Source organism: Eptesicus fuscus, chromosome 6 (genome assembly GCF_027574615.1).
Source record: "Eptesicus fuscus isolate TK198812 chromosome 6, DD_ASM_mEF_20220401, whole genome shotgun sequence".
NCBI lineage: Eukaryota > Metazoa > Chordata > Mammalia > Chiroptera > Vespertilionidae > Eptesicus > Eptesicus fuscus.
This window is the reverse complement of record NC_072478.1, coordinates 108,313,392-108,335,961: the sequence shown is the minus strand read 5'-3', so window position 1 is coordinate 108,335,961 and position 22,570 is coordinate 108,313,392. Positions and strand designations below refer to the sequence as shown.

Here is a 22,570-nt window from a genome sequence, read left to right as displayed (position 1 = left end):
CATTATTTGGCAAATGTTTCATCCTCGGCATGCGGCTGCCTCAGTGGCCGCGTGTCATCAGAAGTGGCTACGCGTGTCAGTGCTGACACGCGTGTCATAGGTTCGCCATCACTGATCTAGACTATGAAAAAGATCAATTTAATGGTTGCTTCACTTGCTACTTAGGCTGCAAGCCTTTTTAGTCCTGGAAGGCACTTGCTTTTAGCCTGCTACTTGGCATGTGGAGGACAGGCACTACACGGGTGATGGGGAGATGGTGTGGTTAACTGTTTGCATTTATAGTAGCATGCAGTCCTGTGACTGCTCTTCCTAGTTATCATTCCCAGTTGTACTCGGGAATGAAGCTGACACCGCTGTTGTGATGGATGAGGAGAGAGGTGCTTTGATGCCCTGGGAGGACTGAGGAGGCCCGGTCCTGCTCTTCCTGGTCCATTCAGCACTGGGGCGGGGCTTCCTGGGTGTGGTCGGACAGGAGCTGAGCGGTGAGATCTCAGGGTATTTGCAGCTTAAGGGCCGAGCAGGGAGCCTGCTAAGTCCTCGGGTGCTACAGGAGAGGCGTAGTTCTTGCCCTCGAGAGCTGAGGGTCTAGCGCCAGCAAGAGGTGGTCGCCACGGGAGCCCAGGCAAGAGGGTGATGCCCTGGGAGGAGGCGCTGCTGGTCTGAAGGGGGTCGGGCAGGCCGGCAGGCCAGTGATTGGACAGGTGGATGATTCCGAGGCAGGAAGCAGGCAGAAATGCTCTCCAGGAGGTAAAGAGGTGCCTGCCTCACTGGTTGCACAGGGAGCACAGGTGGGTGGGGTAGGTGAGTTTCACTTGGCTGGAAGTGTAGCATCACTGATATCAGTGAGAGAAAGCGAGTCCGGGGCCGACTGCCCCTGTGTTCCTGGGCCAGGGAAGGCCTTTCCAAGCCCGACACGAGAGTCAGCCAACCCAGTAACAGATGTGGGGGCAGGGGGTCCCTGGCCTATGTGATATGAGTACGGTCAACATCCTGTCCAACCATAAGGAAAAGACAAACCTCCCACTGGTCGCCTCCCCTGTTGGCCCGGAGCCCCCGGAGTCTGCTGCTCTCAGCGTTAGGAACCTGTTGGGTGTGGGACACCCCAATCATCAGTGCACAGCAGTGCCGCTGAGGGTACTTGCTGTGGACACGCTCTTTCCGTTAGGAATAGCCGGGTGGGCAGCCCTCCTACCCCGGCCAGTGCACTGGCTGTCTGACGGTTCCTGCGTGCTGCGCCCGAGGCTGCAGCAAACCTGTCCGTGCTCTGTGTGCTGGGAGGCCCGCACAGAACACACCCTTTGCCTTTGGGCTGTCAGAGGAGCGGGGGCTCTAGAGGAGAAGGCCTGGAGCACGTCCTGGGAGGCGGAGGGGAGGTCTCCAGGGAGGAATCCTCCTCCTGGAACTCAGCGCCCTGTTGTTAGGTGAACTAGCGGATCTAGCCTCCACCTCTTCCTGCTGTTTCGTCATTTCCAAAAAAAGGAGAGAAACATCACATCTTGGCGAGAAACTGCCTTTCAGTACAGAGTTGCTGCTGAAAATAGCTGACTTCTATTTTTTATTCTATTGTTTTACTTATTTTTAAATCTACTTGTTATGTTTGTAACAGCATTTCACCCCACGTAGGGCAGTGCCCAGCAGGTTAGATGTGTTAACTGATTGCACCGCGGCCGCTGGGGAGGGTTACGTAGGTACCGTGTGTGCTCCCAGGAGCAGCCCTGTGGGTGGGGTTCGGGTGCCCCCCTCCAGCTCACGAGTGCCACAGCTGAGCCACGCCCAGCGAGCCTGGCTGCCCCACTCTGCTTCATACTGAGCACTATTTTTTTTCTTTTTGAAAGTAATGTTTGTTGGGTTAACTGCTTTTTATACAACCAATACTCAACTCAAAAAAATTCAAACAGTACAGAAGGGGTAAGTGAAAAGGAGAAGTCCCATTCTCTGTCATTTATCATTAAACTTAGTGTAGGGTTTTTCTGGATGTTTAAAACATACTCAGGTGTACAGGTAGCATCATAGCATCCTATAAAGCCCTTTCACATATTTTCAGGGGATAGTCACTTATTTCTGATTGGCTGCTTTAAACAATCAGTTCATTTTTAAGGTGTCTCAGTATAAATCATAGTTGTTGTTTGTTTGTTTGTTTGTTTAAAAATATATTTTATTGATTTTTTACAGAGAGGAAGGGAGAGGGACAGAGAGCCAGAAACATCGATGAGAGAGAAACATCGATCAGCTGCCTCCTGCACACCCCCCACCGGGGATGTGCCCGCAACCAGGGTACATGCCCCTGACCGGAATCGAACCTGGGACCCTTCAGTCCGCAGGCCGACGCTCTATCCACTGAGCCAAACCGGCTTTGGCAAGTTGTTGTTTTTTAATAAACATTGTTTTGCTTCTTTAAAATGAAAATAGAATGAGATGCCAGTTCCTGTTTATGATGTTGTAGGAGTCGTTACCTGGAACATGGTCTTGGAAATAATCGTGTCTGACCCGGTTTGCGATTTGTTAAGTCTATAGGCAGAAATAACGAATGTCTTTATTAGTCTTCACATTATTTGGTTTTACAGAATTAAGATCCTGAGCAGAGTAATTATGTTAAGGTTTCGTACGGATTTTTAAAGGGGCACCTTGGAATTTTAGTTTTGAACGTGAGTCTTTACCATTATGAAAGGCCTGAATGGGCGCAGCTGCCCTTTGAAACCAACCCAGGTGATTACGGAGCGGTGAGGGTGGAGCGGGTGTGTGTGTGTGTGTGTGTGTGTGTGTGTGTCTGTCTGTCTATCTGTCTGTGTCTTGTCTCCCCCTCCCCCCCTTCTCTGGAAGGTCCTGAGGGGACAGCCCAGCGGCAGAGGGGCCCTGAGGGCCTGTGTTTTGCAGGAGGAGCCCTGTGGGTCAGCTCCCAGGGGCACCGTGGCAGATGGCACATCTGGAGCTGTGCTGAGCTGGGTGGAGGGTCCTGCCTGTCACTGTCTCCTTGGATTGCTGCTCCCTGTGCACAGCTCTGATGGGGTCAGGGGTGGCGTGCCATTTCCACGGGGTGAGGAGTTTCTGATGGGACTGCCGCGTCAGCTCTCCTGTTTCAGCTGGGCTCCCTTTAGGCACAGCTGCTTCATCGCCACTAAACCAGCTCGCCGACACCGGGCTCTTCATGGCAGTGCCTTCCCAGCAAGCCCGACTGCTTCCTGCTTGCTCCTGCACCAGTCGTCCTGGGAGCTGGCGCTGGCAGTGGTGAGGGGCTCTGCCACCCGCGCCCCTTCCCTCCAGACCGAGCGCCCAGGAAAGAGAGGGGCTAGCCTCGCTTCAGAGCCCGACAGTGCTGCTGTTCAGGAGCAAACACAGAGCTTCCTCTCTCCCACCTGGTGTGAATGTTACAGGGCCGCTGGAGCAGGTGGAGGGTGTTGAGGGAGGAGCCCGAGGTAATTCAAGAAGAACCTTAGCTCTGTTTGCAGCCCAAACAGGGCATATGCATTGGCCTGAGCTGCTGGCCTGCATGGCCTCCCTAGCAGAGCAGGTGGAGGAGGCCTGGGCACCTAAGCATGGAGCTTCCTGCTCCCTTGCAGGTGGCACTCTTGGCCCACATCTCCTGGGGTGTGCGCTTCCTGTTAGGTCTGGCAGCTCAAAATCGAAAGCTGTCCACCCTAAAAAGTACTCTGTACGGAGCAGGAGTGTGAAAGGCCACGGCCAGCGTGGCTTTTGGGTTCAGAGGTTTGGAGAAAGAGCTGATGCCCAAATTGATACACAAGAAATATTAATTTGATTATGGGGGGAGGCCAGGGAAAAGCTCAACTTTAGCAGTCAAGTTCCACTGAGTCTCTTTTCCCAGCTGCTTTTATTTACTAGAATACACAATTGCCTTTTAGGAATGCAAACAGACATATCAATGGTAATGTTTATAGTAAACAGTAAGATTATCAGGTTTGGGGGAGTTTGCTTTAGGCCCGAGAGGTCGGCAAACTGCGGCTCGATGGCGAGCCACATGCGGCTCTTTGGCCCCTTGAGTGTGGCTCTTCCACAAAATACCACGGCCTGGGCGAGTCTATTTTGAAGAAGTGGCGTTAGAAGAAGTTTAAGTTTAAAAATTTGGCTCTCAAAAGAAATTTCAATCGTTGTACTGTTGATATTTGGCTCTGTTGACTAATGAGTTTGCTGACCACTGCTTTAGGCCATTGAGTCAGCAGTAGGTAATAAAAAGCAAATATTCACCCTGTGAATATCAGAGGGGAGCCCAAACCCAGCCTTCAGGTGGACTCCTTGCATTTATATTAATTACTGTTGATCTTGGTTTCCAGCACAGGAGAGGCTCTCTCATCCCCTCCCCCCCCCCCCCCCCCCCCCCCCGCTCTCGTGTTGCCTGCTGGGCTGGGCAGCCTGGGGGAGTCCTGTCAGGCTCTGGGCCCCCAGGAGGCCTGATGCAAGCCCCAGCCCCTTTCCCAGCCTCCCCTGCAGCCCAGGCTACTCCCTGGACCTGCCTGTGACAAGGTCGGACCAGGGACAACACTTTAAGGGAACGAAGGGAGTGGCCCAGAAGGGATGGAAAAATGAGGACAGAGAAGCCTGGACAGGGCCCCTCTTTGTCACATCAATTTGCAAATGTTAACTTCCAGGATTTTCTGATGCCATTAAATGTGTTCGGTCCATTTTCCCCTTGCTGTCTCAATACTCTTCAGAGGTTGAAGGCAATCAGACCTCCCTCGGGTCTCAGGCTGAGGCGGGTGGAGGCCGCGCCTTCGGCCCGGATACAAATAGGAAGGCTCTCATGTCACATGTGGGCTTTAATTAGCAGTGACGTAAACGAGACTGGAAGCTGCATTTTGAAAATGCTCAGCGTGTGTGTTTAGTTTTCAGTAGATAAGCTTGCAGCTCAGATAGGCTTCGGAGAGGCTGGCGCTGGCTCCGACCTGCTGGCTCCAGTGAGCCGTCCCAGCCGGCCGCCTGCTCGGCGGACTTTGTCTTTTGTTTCCGCCAGGGGTGAGTGCCTTCCATCTCAGGGATTGCTAACTCAGAAGAAAACGACCTTCTTTTTAAAAACTTCAAGCATAGGCTATATGACTTCATTCCTCGGAGTTAAAGCTGGCGTCAAAGGGACCGTTAGTCCTGTGTCGGGCCTGTGTCAGGCACACCTTCCACGCGTTTCACTTGGTCCTGGGCTGTGCAGACCCAGGGCCCAGGCAGCACTGCGCCGACCACGGGCCTGCCTTACGCTCGATGCTTGTCCCTGAGAACACAACATGGAACTCGTGTGCTTACGGAGCAAACCGGCCTGAGCAGGGAGAAGCAAGGCCTTCTGATCAGCACCCTGTGCCGTGGTGGCTGCTGAGCCTGGCCGTGGGCCTCAGTGGGCTCTCCGTCATCCGGGCCCGAGCCTGCTGCCCGGTCCCCACGCTCCTGCTGCTGTTCCTCCAGTGGGCTTACCGTTGGGACTTGACCACACGTGTAGCTGTTTTACCAAAAATGTGCCCCTGTGTCTGACTCGGCTGAGTCTCCCGTTGTCAGCTGTGGGCTTGTCCCATCACGGCCAGTCATGGCCCTCGGCTCTTGGATAGAACTTTGTTCCAGAGACAAGCAGCCGCATTTCTTTTTAAGCCACGGCCTGAGGCCTACACCGACCTGGGGAGGGATGCAGCCCAGCTTCGCCTGCGTCTCATGGAAACACGTGGTTGTAACATGTTCCGCACCTCTGATAGCTGCTGAAAACATCGTTCGTTGTGCATCGGAAGTGACCCAGTCTGTCTCTCCAGGTGGATGACAATGCGAGAACGTATTAATGTAACTTTTTAAAATAAAGGCTGTAGGTTCACGTTCCTGTGTGTGTCCTCACCAGGCCCAGTGACTGAGCCACAGCCAGACCTGCTGCGCCCTGTGCCAGGGCTGGGATGTGAGCCCGGTGGCAGGGCTCCGTCCCTCGGAGCTGGTGCCTGGTGCCTCCGCGTCACAGTCCTGGTCTGTAAACTAACCGCCATCACTGGTCGGCGCCAGGGATTCTGTGAGCCAGTCCTGGGAACTTTCAGCCACGGAGCACTTGGCGCTGCCAGCTGTAGAGAGCAGGTCGGAATTAGGCTGGGGTTAGTGAAGGTCATAATGCAGGCACTGTAAAATATTTTAAAATGTTTACGTGAAAGATCACTTTGGGAATGAAGTTAGGAAGTTTGGGTTTTGTTAGTGAATAACTAAAAGGGACTAAAATAAAAGGAGTCAGCTATCCTGAGGATGAACAGCGATGGGGCATCAGTCCTGGTGCCGTGCAGCAGGCCGAGGTTGCCTAGTGAGTCACAAGTAAACATCCTCCCCGCGGCGCCTTCAGCGCCCTGCTGCTGGGTGTGGCTCGTTCCCGCCAGGCCTGGCCTGACTGAGTGGGAGGAGCCCATCCTCTGGCTCCTGGTGACGGAGCCTCCTGGGACCTGTTCTGAGCCACACGGAAGGGTGGGGTCGAGTAGACAGGGAGCGAGGCCTCTGAACAGGTACCGAGCAGCTACCTGGGTGAAGTCATGTCTCACAGGTATCAGAGAGGGCTAAGCGTGAAGCGTGTATTACTGAGTGCCAGGGAAGAGAGAATCCTGCGTATTGAATGTGTGTACTGTTGGGCTGGTGGGCTAAGTCCCAGGAGGAACCAAGCAATGTTGGAATGTTTGTTAAAATGCAGGAGTTTTGTAGTATTTGTTGGAATTAGTAGGAATAGTAAAATTTTTATGTATAAACACTTGCCTTTATTTCTATGGGTACTTCATTTTTTAAAGAATATTTAGATTGTTTCACAGAAACTGGTGTGAATTGAAGTACATTTGTCTTAGCTTATACAAATCAGTCATTTTATTTAATTTTATTTTTAAAATTCAATTTATTTAAACTAATAACAACTCCAAACAGTTCACCCATTTTCCCCACTTCCCATCTCTGGCAACCACCATTCTGTTCTCTAATATTTTTGTTTGTTCATTTATTTAACATTTTAAAAAAATCAATTTTCTGTAAGAGAGATCGTTTGGTATGAGTCTTTCTCTGTCTGACGTCACTTAGCAGAATGCCGAGTAGTCCATCCGTGCTGTCGATGTCATTCTTTTTATGGCTGAATAACACTCCATTGTGTACATGCCCCTCAGCTGCTTTGTTCACTCATTGTTGATGGACTCTTGGCTGCGTCCATGTCTTGGCTGTTGTAGATGCTGCTGCAGTGAACATGGGATACGTAGTCTCTTGGAGTTAGCGGCTTCATTTTCTGGATAAAAACCCAGAATTGCTGGCGCCTGTGGCAGCTCTGGTTGTGATTATTTGAGGAGTCTCCATGTTGCTTTCACGGTGGCTGCACAGTTTACATCCCCATGAGCAGTGCACGTGGGTTCCCTTTCCTCCCGTCCTCGCCAGCACGTAGCTCTTGGCTCGTTGGTGACAGCCTTTCTGCCGGTGTGAGGGGCACCTCCCTGCCCCTGAGGACCAGTGATGTGAGCACCTGGTCACGTGCTGGCCGGCCACCCCTACATCTTCTTTGGGAAAGTGTCTCTTCAGGTCCTCCGCCCACTTTTCATTTGGATTGTTTGTTGTTTTGCTGCTGAGTTGTGTGAGTTCTTTATATAGTTTGGATGCTTACCCCTTATCAGTTATGTGACTTGTTAATGGTTTCTCCCATTTGGTTGTTGCCTTTTCATTTTGTTGATAGAAGCTTTTTCATTAGACGTGGTCCCACCTGCTTGCTTTTGCTTTTGGAGTTATACCCAAGACCTGTGCCAGCAGCTTATTGCCACCACTAGGTTTTCTCATTGTTTCAGTCTTACATTCCGGTCTTCGTGTTCGGTGTCAGACAGCAGTCCAGCTTCACTGTTTTGCACGAGGCGGCCCAGTCTTCCCACACGTTTACTGGAGAGGCCGTTCTCTCCCCGCTGCGCATTCTCTCCTGTGTCGTAATCGGTCATGTGTGCGAGGGCTTATTTCTGGGCTCTCTATTCCATTCCTTTATGCGTCTGTTTTTATGCCAGTACCATACTGTTTTAACTACTGTAGATACAGTTTGAAATCAGGGCGCTTAATGCCTTCAGCTTTGTTCTTTCTCAAGACTGCTCTGGCTGTTTGGGGTTTTTGGTGGTTTCATACAAATTTTTGGATTGTTCTATTTCTGTAGAAATCAGTCATTTATACATAATTTTTTTTTTTTTTGTCCAGGATGGTTTTTATTTTTACTTTTATCTTCCTTTAGATTATTCAGCAACAGATTGTGGTTCACATTACTACTATGAGCATTAAAAAAAAAGTTGGAGTAACTGTTTGTGTGTGTATGTGTGTGTGTGTGTGAGGGGGGAGTCGGGGGGATAGACAGAGGAAAGGTTGAATCATTCCAAAGAAATCTAGGTGACAACCTGAAAAACAATGTGCTCAACTCAACACTTTTTAATTTGAAAATAATGTTTTCTTTTTGGGGAAAATAAAAGTACAAACAATGCCTTAAGCTGCTTTGTTGTCCCGCAGTTTCTGACTCTGGAACTTCGCTGTCTAGGGACGCACAGGAGTGCTTCTTGACTGTGCAGTAGAGTCTTTCTATTTAATTAACAGCAACGAAAAGTTATTTCAGAAGCCTGAGAACACATGACCCCTTCGGGAATTTAAAAATAGGTTGGGAAATGGGTCCTTGGTCTTTGGAAAGTGCCCCAGTTTTCATAATTACAAGTCAGTCGATGTGGTGTCTCCCCTGGGTGGGTTGAGGGATCAGTCTTTTAGGGACTGAATACAGCACAGTGCCCCTCACTCACGTGTAATTATGAGAAACCTTCCCTTTGTTTAAAGATAAGATAAGAAAGGACTGCTCGCTAGCTGGCGTTGCTGCATCAGTCAGTAGACGTGGCGGCAGGCCACCAAGCGTGCTCTCACCTAACCTGACTTGCTTTTCCACCTTCTGCAGTATGAGCTGAGACCGTGAACATGGACTTTTCTCGGCTCCACATATACACGCCGCCTCAGTGTGTGCCCGAGAACACTGGCTACACGTATGCACTCAGGTGAGCGTGTGTGTCTTGTCACTCCTCAACTGCCATTGAATTAACGGGGCCTCTGTGGGGCTAAAATGTTATGTTTAGAAAGAGAAAATATCTATAAACTTTGCTATACTATTTTTTTATGAAATTACCAAACTGACATGGACATTGTGAGGGTGTTTTAAAAACGGTACATTGCTGATGACTCAGAGATTAGTCATTGCACATGAAATGCTGTTTTAACTCCACCCAGAGGGCTGTTCCCGGGACTGAATCTCTGTGGTGATGTCAGGGCCGTGGGACTTTTAATGGCTGGTCTCTTATCGTTATCCACCAACTCTCCTGGCAGGACTGCCTTTGAGAGGGGGCACCCCAGAGGGTGGGGCGGGGCGGGGCAGCCAGGTCCGGAGCCCCCCCCCCGATGCTCAGCGCTCTGCTCTTGGGCGTGCTCTGACCTGAAGGTGCAGACTTGTCCTTTGCATGTCCAGTTTATCAAATAGGAAGGGTGATTGACGGGACACTTAAGTATCGTAACATCACGGTTAGTGCCAAAGGACGGGTCACTGGATGGTTAGGATTTGATTGGCAGTTAGAGAGCCTTTGCACCTTGGCAGGGTTTGCGCACAGGAAGTGGCTCTTCTAAGATAAAGGGTGATGGGAACTTTAAGGACATGGGAGGGCATTTAAGGACAATACTTTTTAAGGGCATTAGTCAAATCTCACATTTAATGATTGTGTTTCTATTCACACCTTCCATAGTAACACACTCTTTATTTTGTTTGTTAAAAGTCCTAGTCGGTTTGGCTCAGTGGATAGAGTGTCGGCCTGCGAACTGAAAGGTCCCAGGTTCGATTCCGGTCAAGGGCACATGCCCAGGGTTGGGGGCTCAATCCCCAGTGGGGTACTTGCAGGAGGCAGCCGATCCATGATTCTCTCTCATCATTGATGTTTCTATCTCTCTCTCCTTCCTTCCTCTCTGAAATAAAAAATATATATATTAAAAAAAAAAAAAGTCCTATAGTATTTTATAAGAAACTAGAGGCCCAGTGCATGAAATTCGTGCACGTGGCGGGGGGGGGGGTGTCCCTCAGCCCAGCCTGCACCCTCTCCAATCTGGGACCCCTCAAGGGATGCCCGACTGCCCGTTTAGGCCCGATCTCGGTGGGATCAGGCCTAAACGGGCAATCTGGCATCCCTCTCACAATCCAGGACTGCTGGCTCCCAACTGGTCGTCAGCCTGCCTTCCTGATTGCCCCTAACCGCTTCTGCCTGCCAGCCTGATCACCCCTAACCACTCCCCTGCCAGACTGATTGATGCCTAACTGCTCCCCTGCCAGCCTGATTGCCCCTAACTGCCCTCCTCTGCAGGCCTGGTCAGCCCTAACTGCCCTCCCCTGAAGGCCTGGTCACCCCTCACTGCCCTCTCCTGCAGGCCTGGTCCCCTCCAACTGCCCTCCCCTGCAGGCCTGGTCCCCCCAACTGCTCTCCCCTGCAGGCCTGGGTCCCCCCCGAACTTCCCTCCTCTGCTGGCCTGGTCGCCCCCAACTGCCCTCCCTTGCAGGCCTGGTCCCTCCCAACTGCCCGCTCCTGCTGGCCATCTTGTCGTGGCCATCTTGTGTGTTGGAGTGATGGTCAATTTGCATATTACTCTTTTTTATTAGATAAGATAGAGGCCTGGTGCACGGGTGGTGGCCGGCTGGTTTGCCCTGAAGGGTGTCCCAGATCAGGGTGGGGGTTCCCTTGGGGCGTGGGATGGCCTGGGCGAGGGGCCTGTGGTGGTTTGCAGGACGGCCACACCCCCCAGCAACCCAAGCGGAGGCCCTGGTATCTGGAATTTATTTATCTTCTGTAATTGAAACTTTGTAGCCTTGAGTGGAGGCCAGGGTGGGCGGGAAGCTTGGCTTCCTCTAGCACCAGGGGCAACCCAAGCCTCCTGCTCTCTCCAGCTTGGTGGCTGCTGCCATTTTTGTTGGGATTTATTTTTCTTCTATAATTGAAACTTTGTAGCCTTGAGCAGAGGCCAGGGCTGGCCAGGGCGGGTGGGAAGCTTGGCTTCCTCTTGCTTGCTCCAGCTCTGTGGCTGCCGCCATATTTGTTGGGTTAATTTGCATACGTGCTCCTGATTGGCTTCTGGGCGTGGCTTGTGGGCGTAGCGGAGGTATGGTCAATTTGCATGTTTCTCTTTTATTAGATAGGATTGAGTGGGCCAGCTCAAGTAAACTATTCCTTATTCTATTTTGTGGAGCATAACTGTTATTCTTGCTAATTTATTTTTAGCCTTTATAACCTATTTTAATTATAGTTTTTAAAAGATGCTGTGTCTGGGTCTCTGTGTGGGGACAGCAGCACTGTGAATTCAGTAACTGGCAGCCTTCCCAGAGATGGAGGTGGGTGGTGAGGGTGGCCGAGCCCTAAGGACGAAGGACAGGCCGGGTGGTTATGCAGGCTGTGCTGGGTCTTTGTCAAGGGCAGTGGAGACCAGTGAAGGGTTTTAACAAGGAGCAGTGTACCCAGGTCTGTGCCGGGAAGAACACGAGGCTGCTGTGTGGAGAAGGGGGTTCCCAGAAGTTGTCCTCTCGGCCTTGTCCTCCAGACCCTCCTCGTCCTGCTCCCCCACCCATGGCTGATGCTCTGACCACTCTCTTGTCTGGTGGGCTGTTGACCGAGCTCCTGGTGACGGCTCTGTATGCAGCGCCGGCTTCACGCTGTGCAGTCTCCGTGGGCACCGGAAGGCTCCTTCCCATCCTGGCCTCTCTGCATGTCATGGCAGCGTTTTCCTGCTGGGAAACTGCCCAGCCCTGCCTCCTGCCTGGCATCAGCAGCCTCGCCCTTGGGCTCCCCTTCTCGCCCCCGTGCATTGTTTTGGAGCAGGTCTCTGAAGGTGAGACTCAAGCACAGCTCTGCAGAGCCCTGTCAGTAAACCACTCCCTGCAGCTCCCCATATGTCCGACACCCAGTCAGTGCACCAGCTTCCCAGGCCGTCTTCTTTTTATTAACTATTTTAAAAGTCTACCTGCACAGGACTCTCCCGTTCTGCTGGGTGACGTGTCTGCAGAGTGAATCTGTGCATCCGGGAGCTGCAGTTAGCTGGAGAGATTGGTCGGCCCCAGGTTTCCGTGGTTTGTGGCATGACTGCACGGCAGGTGGTGCTTCCTGCTGCGCTCTGAGCGGGTTGCATGGGGTCTGTCTCTCCCCTCAGGTGGGGAGCTTGCTCAGTGTTGTCCACTTGCCCCGTTCCCTGAAATCCCATCACTTCTGCGGTGGTGGGCGTGGCAGCACTGGGGAGCTTTGTCAGGCCTCCTGTCCTGGGGTGGGCACCCTGCTGGGTGCAGGCCTGGCTGGGAGGAGCTGGCCTTTCAGTCTCGGGAAGTTGGTCTTCTACCCCTGATCTTAACCCCAAGAGGCAGAGAAGTGAAGTGGGTGTGTGTGTGTGTGTGTGTGTGTGTGTGTGTGTGTAGCCAACAGGTTGGCTGATAAGGGAAGAGAAGGGCATGCTGTGATTACTTATTTATCTTACCCAAGGAGAGGGGGAGTGTGTCTGGACACGGACAGTAAGGAGCCGTAGAGAGAGGCTGAAGGCAGAGAGAAGAGGTGCCTGACAGTGAGGCCCAGAAAGTGGAGGCGCAGCACGATGGCTCCGGGGTTCCCTGCACTGCAGATGGCAGTGTGACTGTGATCCTTCCTGAGCGGTCTGCGACGCTGCCTACTCTCCGAGGGGAGAAGGAAGCAGGGCCTTGGAGACTAGAGAGCCGAGGTGGAGGCAGGGGAGGGTGAACTGGAAGTGAGGAGGGGACAGACTTAGCAATGCTGTCAGCACCTGGGAGCAGGTGACCCACACAGGTTGCCAGGCAGGAGCGAGGACCTGTGGGGTGGGGACAGAGGGACCCCCTGGTCCTTGCAGCCACCGAGAACTGAACAGAGAGAGCTGGAAGAGATGGCCAGGCCCTGGGACGGTGGCCCGCATGGCGGGTGTCGCAGCCCGAGGCTGCTGATCACAGGATTGGAGGCCTCTGAGGCTGAAGGACATTGTGGTGAAGGTCCAGAGAGACGGGGGACAAAGGTTCAGGGTGGGAGGATCAGCTTAGGGGTAGATATTCAGAAAGCATACCGCTGAGCCTGAGTGTGGGGTCAGAGTCTTCAGCTTGTCACTACACACGACTTGCTCGGCCCGCAGACCAGCCTTGGCGGGCCCCCTGGCGTCCCACTGCCCACTGCACAGCTCCTCACCACCCAGGGTCCATAGTAGTCTCCGGCTTTCAGCGGCAGGAGATTTCCTTCAGTCTTTTGATTAAAAGTGCATCTAAACAGATGTTTAAAGACCAATAGGTGTCCATAGCAACACATTACTGGGGAGAGAGCCAGACTGAAACCTGGCCCTTGAGGGTGGAGCTCGGCTCCCTGTGGGGCTTCGTCGATGCTGCCTTCTTTATCTCCCGTTATGTCACTAATGCTCTCACCCTCAGTTTACAGTTTTGTGCCCCCCTCTCCCCCCCGCAGCTTCACAGAGAACCAGTGAAGGGCTTGAGCACCCATTGACACTGGGGTTGCCGGGGGTGCCTGGTTCCTCTGGTCTCCGCAGACGTCTGGCTCTTTCCACTGGGGCTGCAGGTGCATCTGTCTGGAGGAGCCTGTTTCATAGAATGGATAGGATGGCGGGGCCCAGCGCAGACTGAGGCCACAGCCCCTGCTGGTCCTGGATGCAGGTCCCTGTGGAAAGAGGGCTGAGCCCAAGAGGGGATTGCTGACCCCTGCCCTGCCCTCCCTGCCGTGAACCCAGCCTGGTTTAGCTCTGGGGGGCGGCAGCTCTGTGACCAGTTTGGAGAAGACCTTCCAGGTCTTTCTGTGTAAGATGTCGTTTGTTTTCAAGTTTGTTTCAATCTAAATAGAACGACCCTGGAGTGTCTTCCTGTGAGAGGAGATATAGACCTTTTTAGGGTTCGGACAGCCTCACCGCTTAGGAAACATGGGCGTGTCATGTTTATCTCCTCCCTCTCCCCACCCCGCCACGGGTGGTCTACATAGGCTGCCATTCTAACATTCTTCCAGCGGCTTCTTCCCGTCCACCTGTGATCTGCAGGGTGGCTGGGGAGGGCAGGGAGAGAGCCGCTGCCTTTGCCCATCCTCTGGATTGCCCGGTTGACTGTGCCCGTCACACGGGTGTGGCTTGGACAGAGGTGGGCAGACCTGGCCGTCACCATCCTTCCTGAGGTTAGTTCATGAAGGGCCATCTGTGACCCATGGAGGGGTCCACACTTGCATGTGGAGCTCTGCTTTGAAAGAACATGCTTTCCTTAAATTGAAGTCATCTATATACATATAATCCTATATAATAAAGAGGTAATATGCAAACTGACCATTACTCCAACACACAAGATGGCTGCCCCCATGTGGACACAAGATAGCCGCCACAAGATGGCCTGCAGGGGAGGGCAGTTAGGGGCAATCAGGCTGGCAGGCGAGCAGTTAGGCGTTGATTAGGCTGGCAGGGGAGTGGTTAGTGGGTGATCAGGCTGGCAGGCAGAAGCGGTTAGGGGCAATCAGGCAGGCAGGCAGGCGAGCGGTTGGGAGCTAACAGTCCTGGATTGTGAGAAGGGTGTCCGACTGCCTGTTAGTCAGACATCCCTCAAGGGGTCCCAAATTGGAGAGGGTGCAGGCTGGGCTGAGGGACACACACACTGGGCCTCTAGTCTATATACACTGAGTGGCCAGATTATTATGATCTCTGAACGCATAATAATCTGGCCATTCAGTGTGTATCCTATATAATAAAAGGCTAATATGCAAATTGTCCCCTCGACCAGGAGTTCGACCAGCAGGCAGGCCGGCCAACCGCCCATGTCCTCTCCCTTTGGCCAGGCTGGCCGGACTCCACCCATGCATGAATTCATGCACCGGGCCTCTAATATATATATATATATATATATATATATATATATATATATGTATGTATGTATATATATACACACACACACATATATATATATGTATGTATATGTGTATATATATACACACACATATACACACATATACATACATATATATATATATATATATATATATATATATATATATATATATATATGCGCGCGCGCACACACACACACACAGAGTGGCCAGGTTATTATGTGTTCAGAGATCATAATAACCTGGCCACTCAGTGTATGTATAAAAGGCTAATATGCTAAGTATCCGACTGGTCGTTGTATGTGCACTGACCACCAGGGGGCAGATGCTCAATGCGGGAGCTGCCGAGCTGTAGTGACTTGGCAGCAGCAGTTCTCAGGTGATGCACCCTGAAACCAGAGAGGAGGGAGCCCGATTGATTCCTTGCGGGGCCACATGATTCCACCTTCGGCCATGGGTGATGTTGTTGCTGGGGCGCTGTTGGCCCCGAATCTGGTTTACTGCACACTTGGATTTGCATTCCACACCCTGTATGACGGCAACTTTGCAGAATGCCCTCTCTCACTCCAGGACCCCTTGGAGGATGTCAAAGAGCCGGTTTCAGCCCGATCCCCACAGGCCAGGTTGAGGTACCCAACCTGCCAGAGAGACCCTGCTCACTCTGTAGATGTGGGACCACTTCTAGCCACTGCGCTGCCCCAGGTGCGCCGGCTGGGGAGGGACCGCCGGAGGTTGGCTCCAGCCCGTCATGCCCAGTCCCGCCCCGCAGGCCACCTTCTAATTAATTTCCTTTCAATGTGCACGAATCCATGCACTGGGTCACTAATAGTTGTATAAAATATTTTGGGAAGAAAACAGGCAATTTTAGCCTATACTAAAATTATGTCCTTGGCCTCCTTGCTGCACACTCAGCGTGGCTGCCGCAGGCTCCCACTCCAGCCCCTAGGTCCACACAAACAGCCTCTGAAGGCGTGTGGCGTGTCCCACAACTGTGATGTGAAGCCGTGGTGTCAGCTACTGTTGCTGTGACTGCATGTTCTAATGTCGGATCTAATGAGTTTAGGAGGAATTGGGTTGGGAAACTATTTCTGTAATATCCAATATAATGCAAAACTGTTCTCAAGCCCATTCACCTCACTCCGATTGTCAAGTCCTTCCCACGCTTGGGCAGCGGGCGTCCCACACCACCGCTCCCGTGGGAAGCCTCTGCAACACGTGGCACTCCCAGGCTCCTTCCCCCTCCCCTCCCTCCATGCGCTGGGTCTGCAGTTGTCTCCCTCAGGGTCTCAGGAAACCCTCAGCGGGTCCTGCCCCTCCCCTCCTCACAGTGACCTGTGCTCACCTCCTCCTACCTGCCAGGTGGTGGCTCCTCCCTGCTGGCGACCCTGTAATATGTGTCCTGGTGAGCGGGAGCCCTGAGCACGCTCGGCCACTGGGACCTGCTGGGCAGGGCAGGAGGCATGGTCCCACCCCGAGGTGGCACAGAGTAGGCGCTCAGAGAAGGTTTCTTGGTTTAGAAAAGCTTGCTAACAACACAGAGGGCCACACCTTTGAGTTCACGCTAACTCCATGGAGGGCTGAAGTGAGCTCCCTGGCTTGTCTCCGCTCGATGGTGCGTTAGAGGCAAACTAGCAGATGGTCTGGCCAAGTGGTCGGCGAACCGCAGCTCACGAGCCACATGCGGCTCTTTGGCCCCTTGAGTGTTCTAACGCCACTTCTTCAAAATAGACTCGCCCAGGCTGAAAACCGACTTCTGCGCATGGGCCACAAAGTTTCAATCGCACTGTACTTGCGTGCCCGCACGTGGTATTTTGTGGAAGAGCCACACTCAAGGGGCCAAAGAGCCGCATGTGGCTCGCGAGCCTCGGTTTGACGACCACTGGTCTAGCCTAGCACCTGCTTCCTCCTGTCCTGCCACGGGTCATTCGTGACTGTGATTCCTGCCAGGGAGGGTTGCTGTTGCTGCTGCTTCATCGGTGTGGGCGACACGATTGCCCGCAGGTGGGATTCTTGTGAGGCAGCATGGCTGCGTCGAGCCATCTCAGGTCTGCTCTGACTTAAACAGCAGGCACCGGGGGCTGGTTTCCCTGCACCGATTGGGCGCGGCCTGCCTGCCTTGTAGAAAAGTCGTCACAATGGTATGGGTGTTCTAAAAAGGCACCACAGGTCCCACCTCCTCTGTTCCTGTTTGTGTGTTTAAAGCGGTGCTGTGAGCATGCTTCTCTGACACCCTGCTCTCCTTCCAGTTCCAGTTACTCTTCTGATGCTCTGGATTTCGAGACTGAGCACAGATTGGACCCCGTGTTTGATTCTCCAAGAATGTCCCGGCGTAGCTTGCGCCTGGCTACCACTGTGTGCGGCACTGAGGGGGGCCAGGCGGGGGACGCCGACTCCTGCCTCAGCAGCACAGCCTCCCTGAAGGACAGAACGGCCAGGTGAGCCCCGCACCTTTGTGCTCACACACGTGCTAACACCAGTTAGAGCCAAACGCACACACTCGTGGCCTGTAAGACCAGCTCTTGAATTTGAGGACAGGTGTGCACACAGACCCACAAGTGGTCTCGTGGCTGTGTGAGGGGAAGGTTCCCCAGGTCTGCCAGCCTGGGGAGGTGTGGGTGCCCATCACATGGGCACATGCCACCAGAGGCTGTTAGGGGCGGGGCCATTGCAGCCAGTCTGTTACTGAAACCGTGTGCAGTACAGACTGCCTGTGCCCAGAGGAGCACAGTGGGCAAGCTCGGTGTGCATTCGAGACAGAGTGGGCCTGAGGTCTCCTGTGGGCCACGTGAGTGACAGGTTCCCCGCAGGCTCTTCTGTCGGGAGCGGGGAAGGGGCTGTCAGCAGGGATGCTGCTGGCCTAGTGGGGCTGGATGCTCTGGTCGGAGTCCTCTCAGAGTTTAGAGACGGAGTTTGCACCTCCCTCCCCCCTGGAGACTCGGCAAGAGACCGAAAGCTGCGGTGGTTACAGCTTGGTGCGTGGTGTGGGCATGCCCGGCGGTGTGGGCACACCCACGGTGACCAGGTATCCTAACGCCATGTGCACGCCCTCTGGGCCCGCTGCCTGCTCCCACCCAGCACTGCTCCCTCGAGGGGCTTCTGCTCCTGGTCTTGGCGATAGCGTTAGTGTTCAAGGCCTTCATCTTGGTCACTGTGCTCACTGGGAATGCTTGCCGGACTTACCGTCTTTCCTGGTGACTGAGAAGTAGAATGGGGTGTGCGAGTGTGTGGTCACTTGGTGTAAAAAGGGAGGGGGTAGACTTAGAAATCATATGCTTTTTTATTTTCATACTTAGGCTGCTTTTAACCAGGTTATTTTAACTACTAACCACTGCAGTTTTAGAAGGAGCTCTTGGACCCCAACTTAGGACTCCCTTTTCCAGATGAGTGGGTGTTTCATTACAGCAGAGAGCTGTACAGAGATGCTGCCTTAAAAACGCTATGTTTAGCCCAGCTGGTGTGGCTCAGTGGTTGCACATGGACCCATGAACCAGGAGGTCACGATTCCATTCTCAGTCATGGCACAGGCCTGGGTTGCGGGCTCGATCCCCAGAGTGGGGCATGCAGGAGGCAGCCAATCGATGATTCTCTCTCATCATTGATGTTTCTGTCTCTCCCTCTCCCTTCCTCTCTGAAATTAGTAAAAATATATTTCAAAAAATTTTAAATGCTGTGGTTTGTTCTCAAAGGTTTTGTATGTGTAAAATACAATCATTTTGTATTAACAAGAAAAAGTCTATGAACTTGTTCCTTCTTTCTTTCTTTTTAGAACAGCAAAGCAGCACAGAAGTACGAGCAAACTGGCTTTTAGTGTAAACCGCCCCTCGAGGCAGGTTGCTGCTGGCCAGAGCAGCAGTCTGCAGGGCGCGGCCTGTCTACGGCCGCCCGTGCTGGACGAGTCTCTGATCCGAGAACAGACCAAAGTGGACCACTTCTGGGGTGAGTTGTCTGCGGTGTGGTTATTGCTCAGATTGTTCGGGAAGGAGGGAGGTCATGGCCAGTGGAGCCCCGTAAGGTCAGGGTTTTGCTCAGGCTCACAAAGCCCACGCAGGAAGCTGCATAGAATGTGTCACAGTCTGCTGGTCAGGTAGCAAGCGGAGAGCTACTGCGAGAGCTGCTGGTCAAACGCGTCACTTGTGGGCACTGGCCGTCCGTGAGCAGTAAACTCAGGCTCCCTGGCCTCAGCAGAGGGCAGGCAGTGTTTGTGAGCCATTGGACAGCACCCAGGATGGACACAGGGACTGAGCTGACTTGCCTGAAGGCAGCCATAGGGCGACCCCACTCCTGCAAGGAATGGCATGCTTTGGGCGGCAGCTTTGATGGGCGCAGAGCCGTGCTGTGTCCCCTCCGTGTCCTGGCCGGCCTCAGCAGACGGAAGCCCCAAGCTTGTTCCAGGAGTTATGTGCCGCTCTAGGGAGCAAGGCAGCGAGCAGGGGGGTGGGGGGTTGCCGTGTCTGAGAAACGGCTGGTCCCGCAAACCTTGCCTGCATGCTGCATCCTTAGCACGGGCAGTGTGCGCGTGTGGGTGCATGTATGCATTTTCGTCAATGTCCTTCCACCTCCGTCAAAAGAGGGTGTGTGTGTATTGGAGAAATTGCCATGAATGTTAGGCGTTTAGGAAGTAAATATTGACCAGCGCCATAACGCTGAGTCATTAACCATTGTAACCTTTACTTTTTTGAGTGGGCTTTGCTCTGTTTTGATCATTTGAGCTCAATTACAAAAATATGTGTGTGTTTTAGGTCTTGATGATGATGGAGATCTTAAAGGTAATAACTCAGTCCTTTTTCTGCCCTATGTTTTAAGATAGAGTGTGAGGGCCCACAGGTTGTGAGCAACAGGGCCCCTCTGCTTTTTGAAACCTTCAGGTGGCAATAAAGCTGTCGTTCAGGGAAATGGCAAGGTGGCCGCAGACGCAGCCTGGAGCAACGGCTACACCTGCAGGGCCTGCACCCTGCTGTCCGAGCGCCAGGACACGCTCCCCGCGCACGGCACCTCCTCCAGGGTCTACTCAAGGGACAGGAATCAGAAACGTAAGTCCTGCTCGCTTGTTTAAGTGGTAGGAAAAGATTCCACGTCTCCTCTTACAAACCTGGTATCACAGGCCTCAGCATCTGCACTTTGTCGTAGACTTGAACTCAAAATCATCCTGTAAAAGTTTAAGAAATGCACCAAAAAGTAGCTATGCTCCTTCTCATCCTCTTTCAACTTACATTTCTTTAAAAATATATTTTGATTGATTTCAGAGAGGGAGAAAGTGATCAGCTGCCTCCTACCCACCCCACACTGGGGATTGAGCCCGCAACCCGGGCATGTGCCCTGACCAGGAATTGAACCATGACCTCCTGGTTCATGGGCTGACGCTCAACCATTGAGCCACGCCAGTCGGGCCATCCACTTACATTTCATGTGGTTAGTGTTTCTGTCCCAGGAGTGTCTGAAAGTCTCAAGTTGCACTTAGATGAAGCTGCTGGGACTGTGCGGTCACTTTCAGACACGTGCACCCACGGAGCAGCTCCGCGGGGTGCTTTCGCCTCCTGCCAGAGGGGCCTCATGCCAGTGGGAGTGAGGACGCAGTCCCTGGTCTCCAGATTCATGATTGAGGGAGCTTCATTTCGGGGACAGCTCAGCCCTGGCCTGTTGGGGTGGCAGCTTCATTTCCTGGCCTGCGGGCAGGCACGGCACTGGCAGCAGGTGCTGGAGCATGGAGGCCCTGGGAGGCTCTGGAGCTGTGTGACTGTTGGAACTGCTGCGGCCTCCGCAGGCCGGGCTGCGGGGCTGCCTCCTGCCCCAGAGCTGCAGGCTTCCCTCCAGGTTCCGTCGTGTGGCTGAGATGCCCCTGCTGGCTCGGGCCCTCCACACCAGCCCAACCTTCTGCCTGTGGTCCCTGCTCACATGCTCGTGGGAGGCTGGGGAGCCCTGGGCTGAAACTGCATCGCCTCATGTCCGAGTCCTTGCTCCCGTGCGCTCAGTCTGAGTGTGGGTCAGCCTGCAGGGCTGGACGTAATGGACGCCGGTACCAGGACTTCAGAGGTCCTGTCACAGCTCTGACGCTGTGGCTCTGTCTGCTGTGGCGGTCGGGACGCACTAGGAAAGCAGAAGGGGAGGGGAGGGCAGTTGTGACGGGATGACTCCCTTTCTAACACGGCGTCCATCGAACCTGGGTTGGCCACGTGGAGCCCGCATCCCAAGCAGTCCCTCTGCTGCGAGCTCTGCCCCAGTGTCCTGGCCCTCCTGCAGCACTGCCTGTCCCCACCCTGCAGGCTGCCACACTGAGGCTCAGCGGTGCAACCTGCTGGGTGATGGAGATTGGGGCTGGCCGTGGGCATCTTGCCTGCAGGTGCCGTCCCCGGAATCCCATTGACCCGGTCACTGTCCCACTGCGGCTCTAGGAGGGTCCCAGCCATAGACTTGCCAGTTCTTCATATTTTCATACTTGAAACATTTTTCAATCTGACAGGTAAAAATTGGGACTTTGGTGTTTTTTATCAGGGAGACTGATCCTGCGTTACCTCTTAATAAATGGCTCTGCTGTCCAGCCTCTGTTCAGAGTACAGGCAGCAGAACAAGGCTCTTGTCCAAGTGCCAGCCCCCAGGGTCGACTGCTTCATGAAGCCGTTTGCAAAAAGCTGTACTTCTCCTTCTTTAAAATGACTCCAACCCCGTCACCCCAGCTGCTGCCTCCTGCCCGTAGTCTGAGTCACTGAGGCTTCTGCCTAGGCCCTAGGGCAAGTGTGAGCTGAGGTGCAGAGCCTCCCCGCAGACCGGGTGGTCTCCAGTGGTCGGTGCTCACCCGCCTCCGTGACGTGAAGAAGCTTTTCCAGGAATAAAGGTTTCTAGCAACTGAACCTTATAGGGTATCCCCCCACGCGTGTTAGGGTCACAGAGGCAAAGTGTCAGAGGTCACATCGTGTGTCCTGGAGCTCGGGCACTAATCGAGGTGCAGCGCTCCGTGAGTGCCCAGCTGCCTCCAAAGGCCACGCCTCTGTCTCGTCATCCCCTCGAGTGCTGTGGCAAGGACCTGAGGTGCGCGGGCCCACCTGGCATCCGTCCTCCAGGCAGCAGGGCAGGAGGTGGGCGGGTGGTCAGGTGGGGAGTGGTTACTGCAGGGCCTGAGCACGTGTGTGAGCAGCACTGGGTGAGGTGAGCTCAGACGGGGTCTTGTGTGAAGATTGCCGGAGAGAGAGTCGTGGCGGCAGCTCTGACTTGTCGTCGCCTTCCCAAGTGGTTGTCTGGTGTCCATTTGCAAAGCGATTCTGGTTTGCTTGACACGAATGGTTTGGCTCTGGTCGGGGAGGAAATGCTGGCTTTGTGGGAGGCAATTAACTGTGTCCACGGTTTTTTGATAGGCGGTGCGTCTCTCTACGTGGATAGGATTCTGTGGCTGGCCACGTACACTTCGTCATCCTTTTCATCATTCTTAGTGCAACTTTTTCGAGCGGTTTTAATGAAGCTCAATTATGAATCAGAAAATTCCAAATTGAAAAGCTATGAATCAAAAGATCGTGAATCAGAAAGCTATAAGTCAGAAAGCCATGACTCACAAGGTACTTCAATACATTTTTTCTCTTTTTTCCACCAAATAATGCTTTCGAGGTGGAGAAAGCGCTCTTTTTCCCAGCGCGGTGCTCATGCTTCTGCTCGCACGGTCTCGGGGCAGACTCTCGTGGCTCAGGCTTTCCTCTGGGAGCTGACGGAGGGGTCCTGTCTTCTGT

The 22,570-nt window shown here is 53.3% G+C and overlaps 1 protein-coding gene across 6 annotated transcripts in view; it reads left to right on the top strand.

Annotated features, from left to right (window-relative positions):
* Positions 1–22,570, top strand: part of SUN1 (Sad1 and UNC84 domain containing 1) — a 43,219-nt gene that overhangs the window by 4,631 nt on the left and 16,018 nt on the right. For 5 of the 6 annotated variants that reach the window (XM_028131938.2, XM_028131939.2, XM_028131929.2 and 2 more), the window contains exons 2-7: positions 8,882–8,978; positions 17,105–17,293; positions 18,625–18,794; positions 19,598–19,624; positions 19,724–19,888; positions 22,205–22,402. In XM_028131938.2, the coding sequence (XP_027987739.2) occupies positions 8,902–8,978; positions 17,105–17,293; positions 18,625–18,794; positions 19,598–19,624; positions 19,724–19,888; positions 22,205–22,402 (826 nt within the window). In that variant the 5' untranslated portion in view covers positions 8,882–8,901. The remainder of the gene's footprint in view (positions 1–8,881; positions 8,979–17,104; positions 17,294–18,624; positions 18,795–19,597; positions 19,625–19,723; positions 19,889–22,204; positions 22,403–22,570) is intronic. The other variant, XM_008156022.3, reaches the window with a different exon arrangement.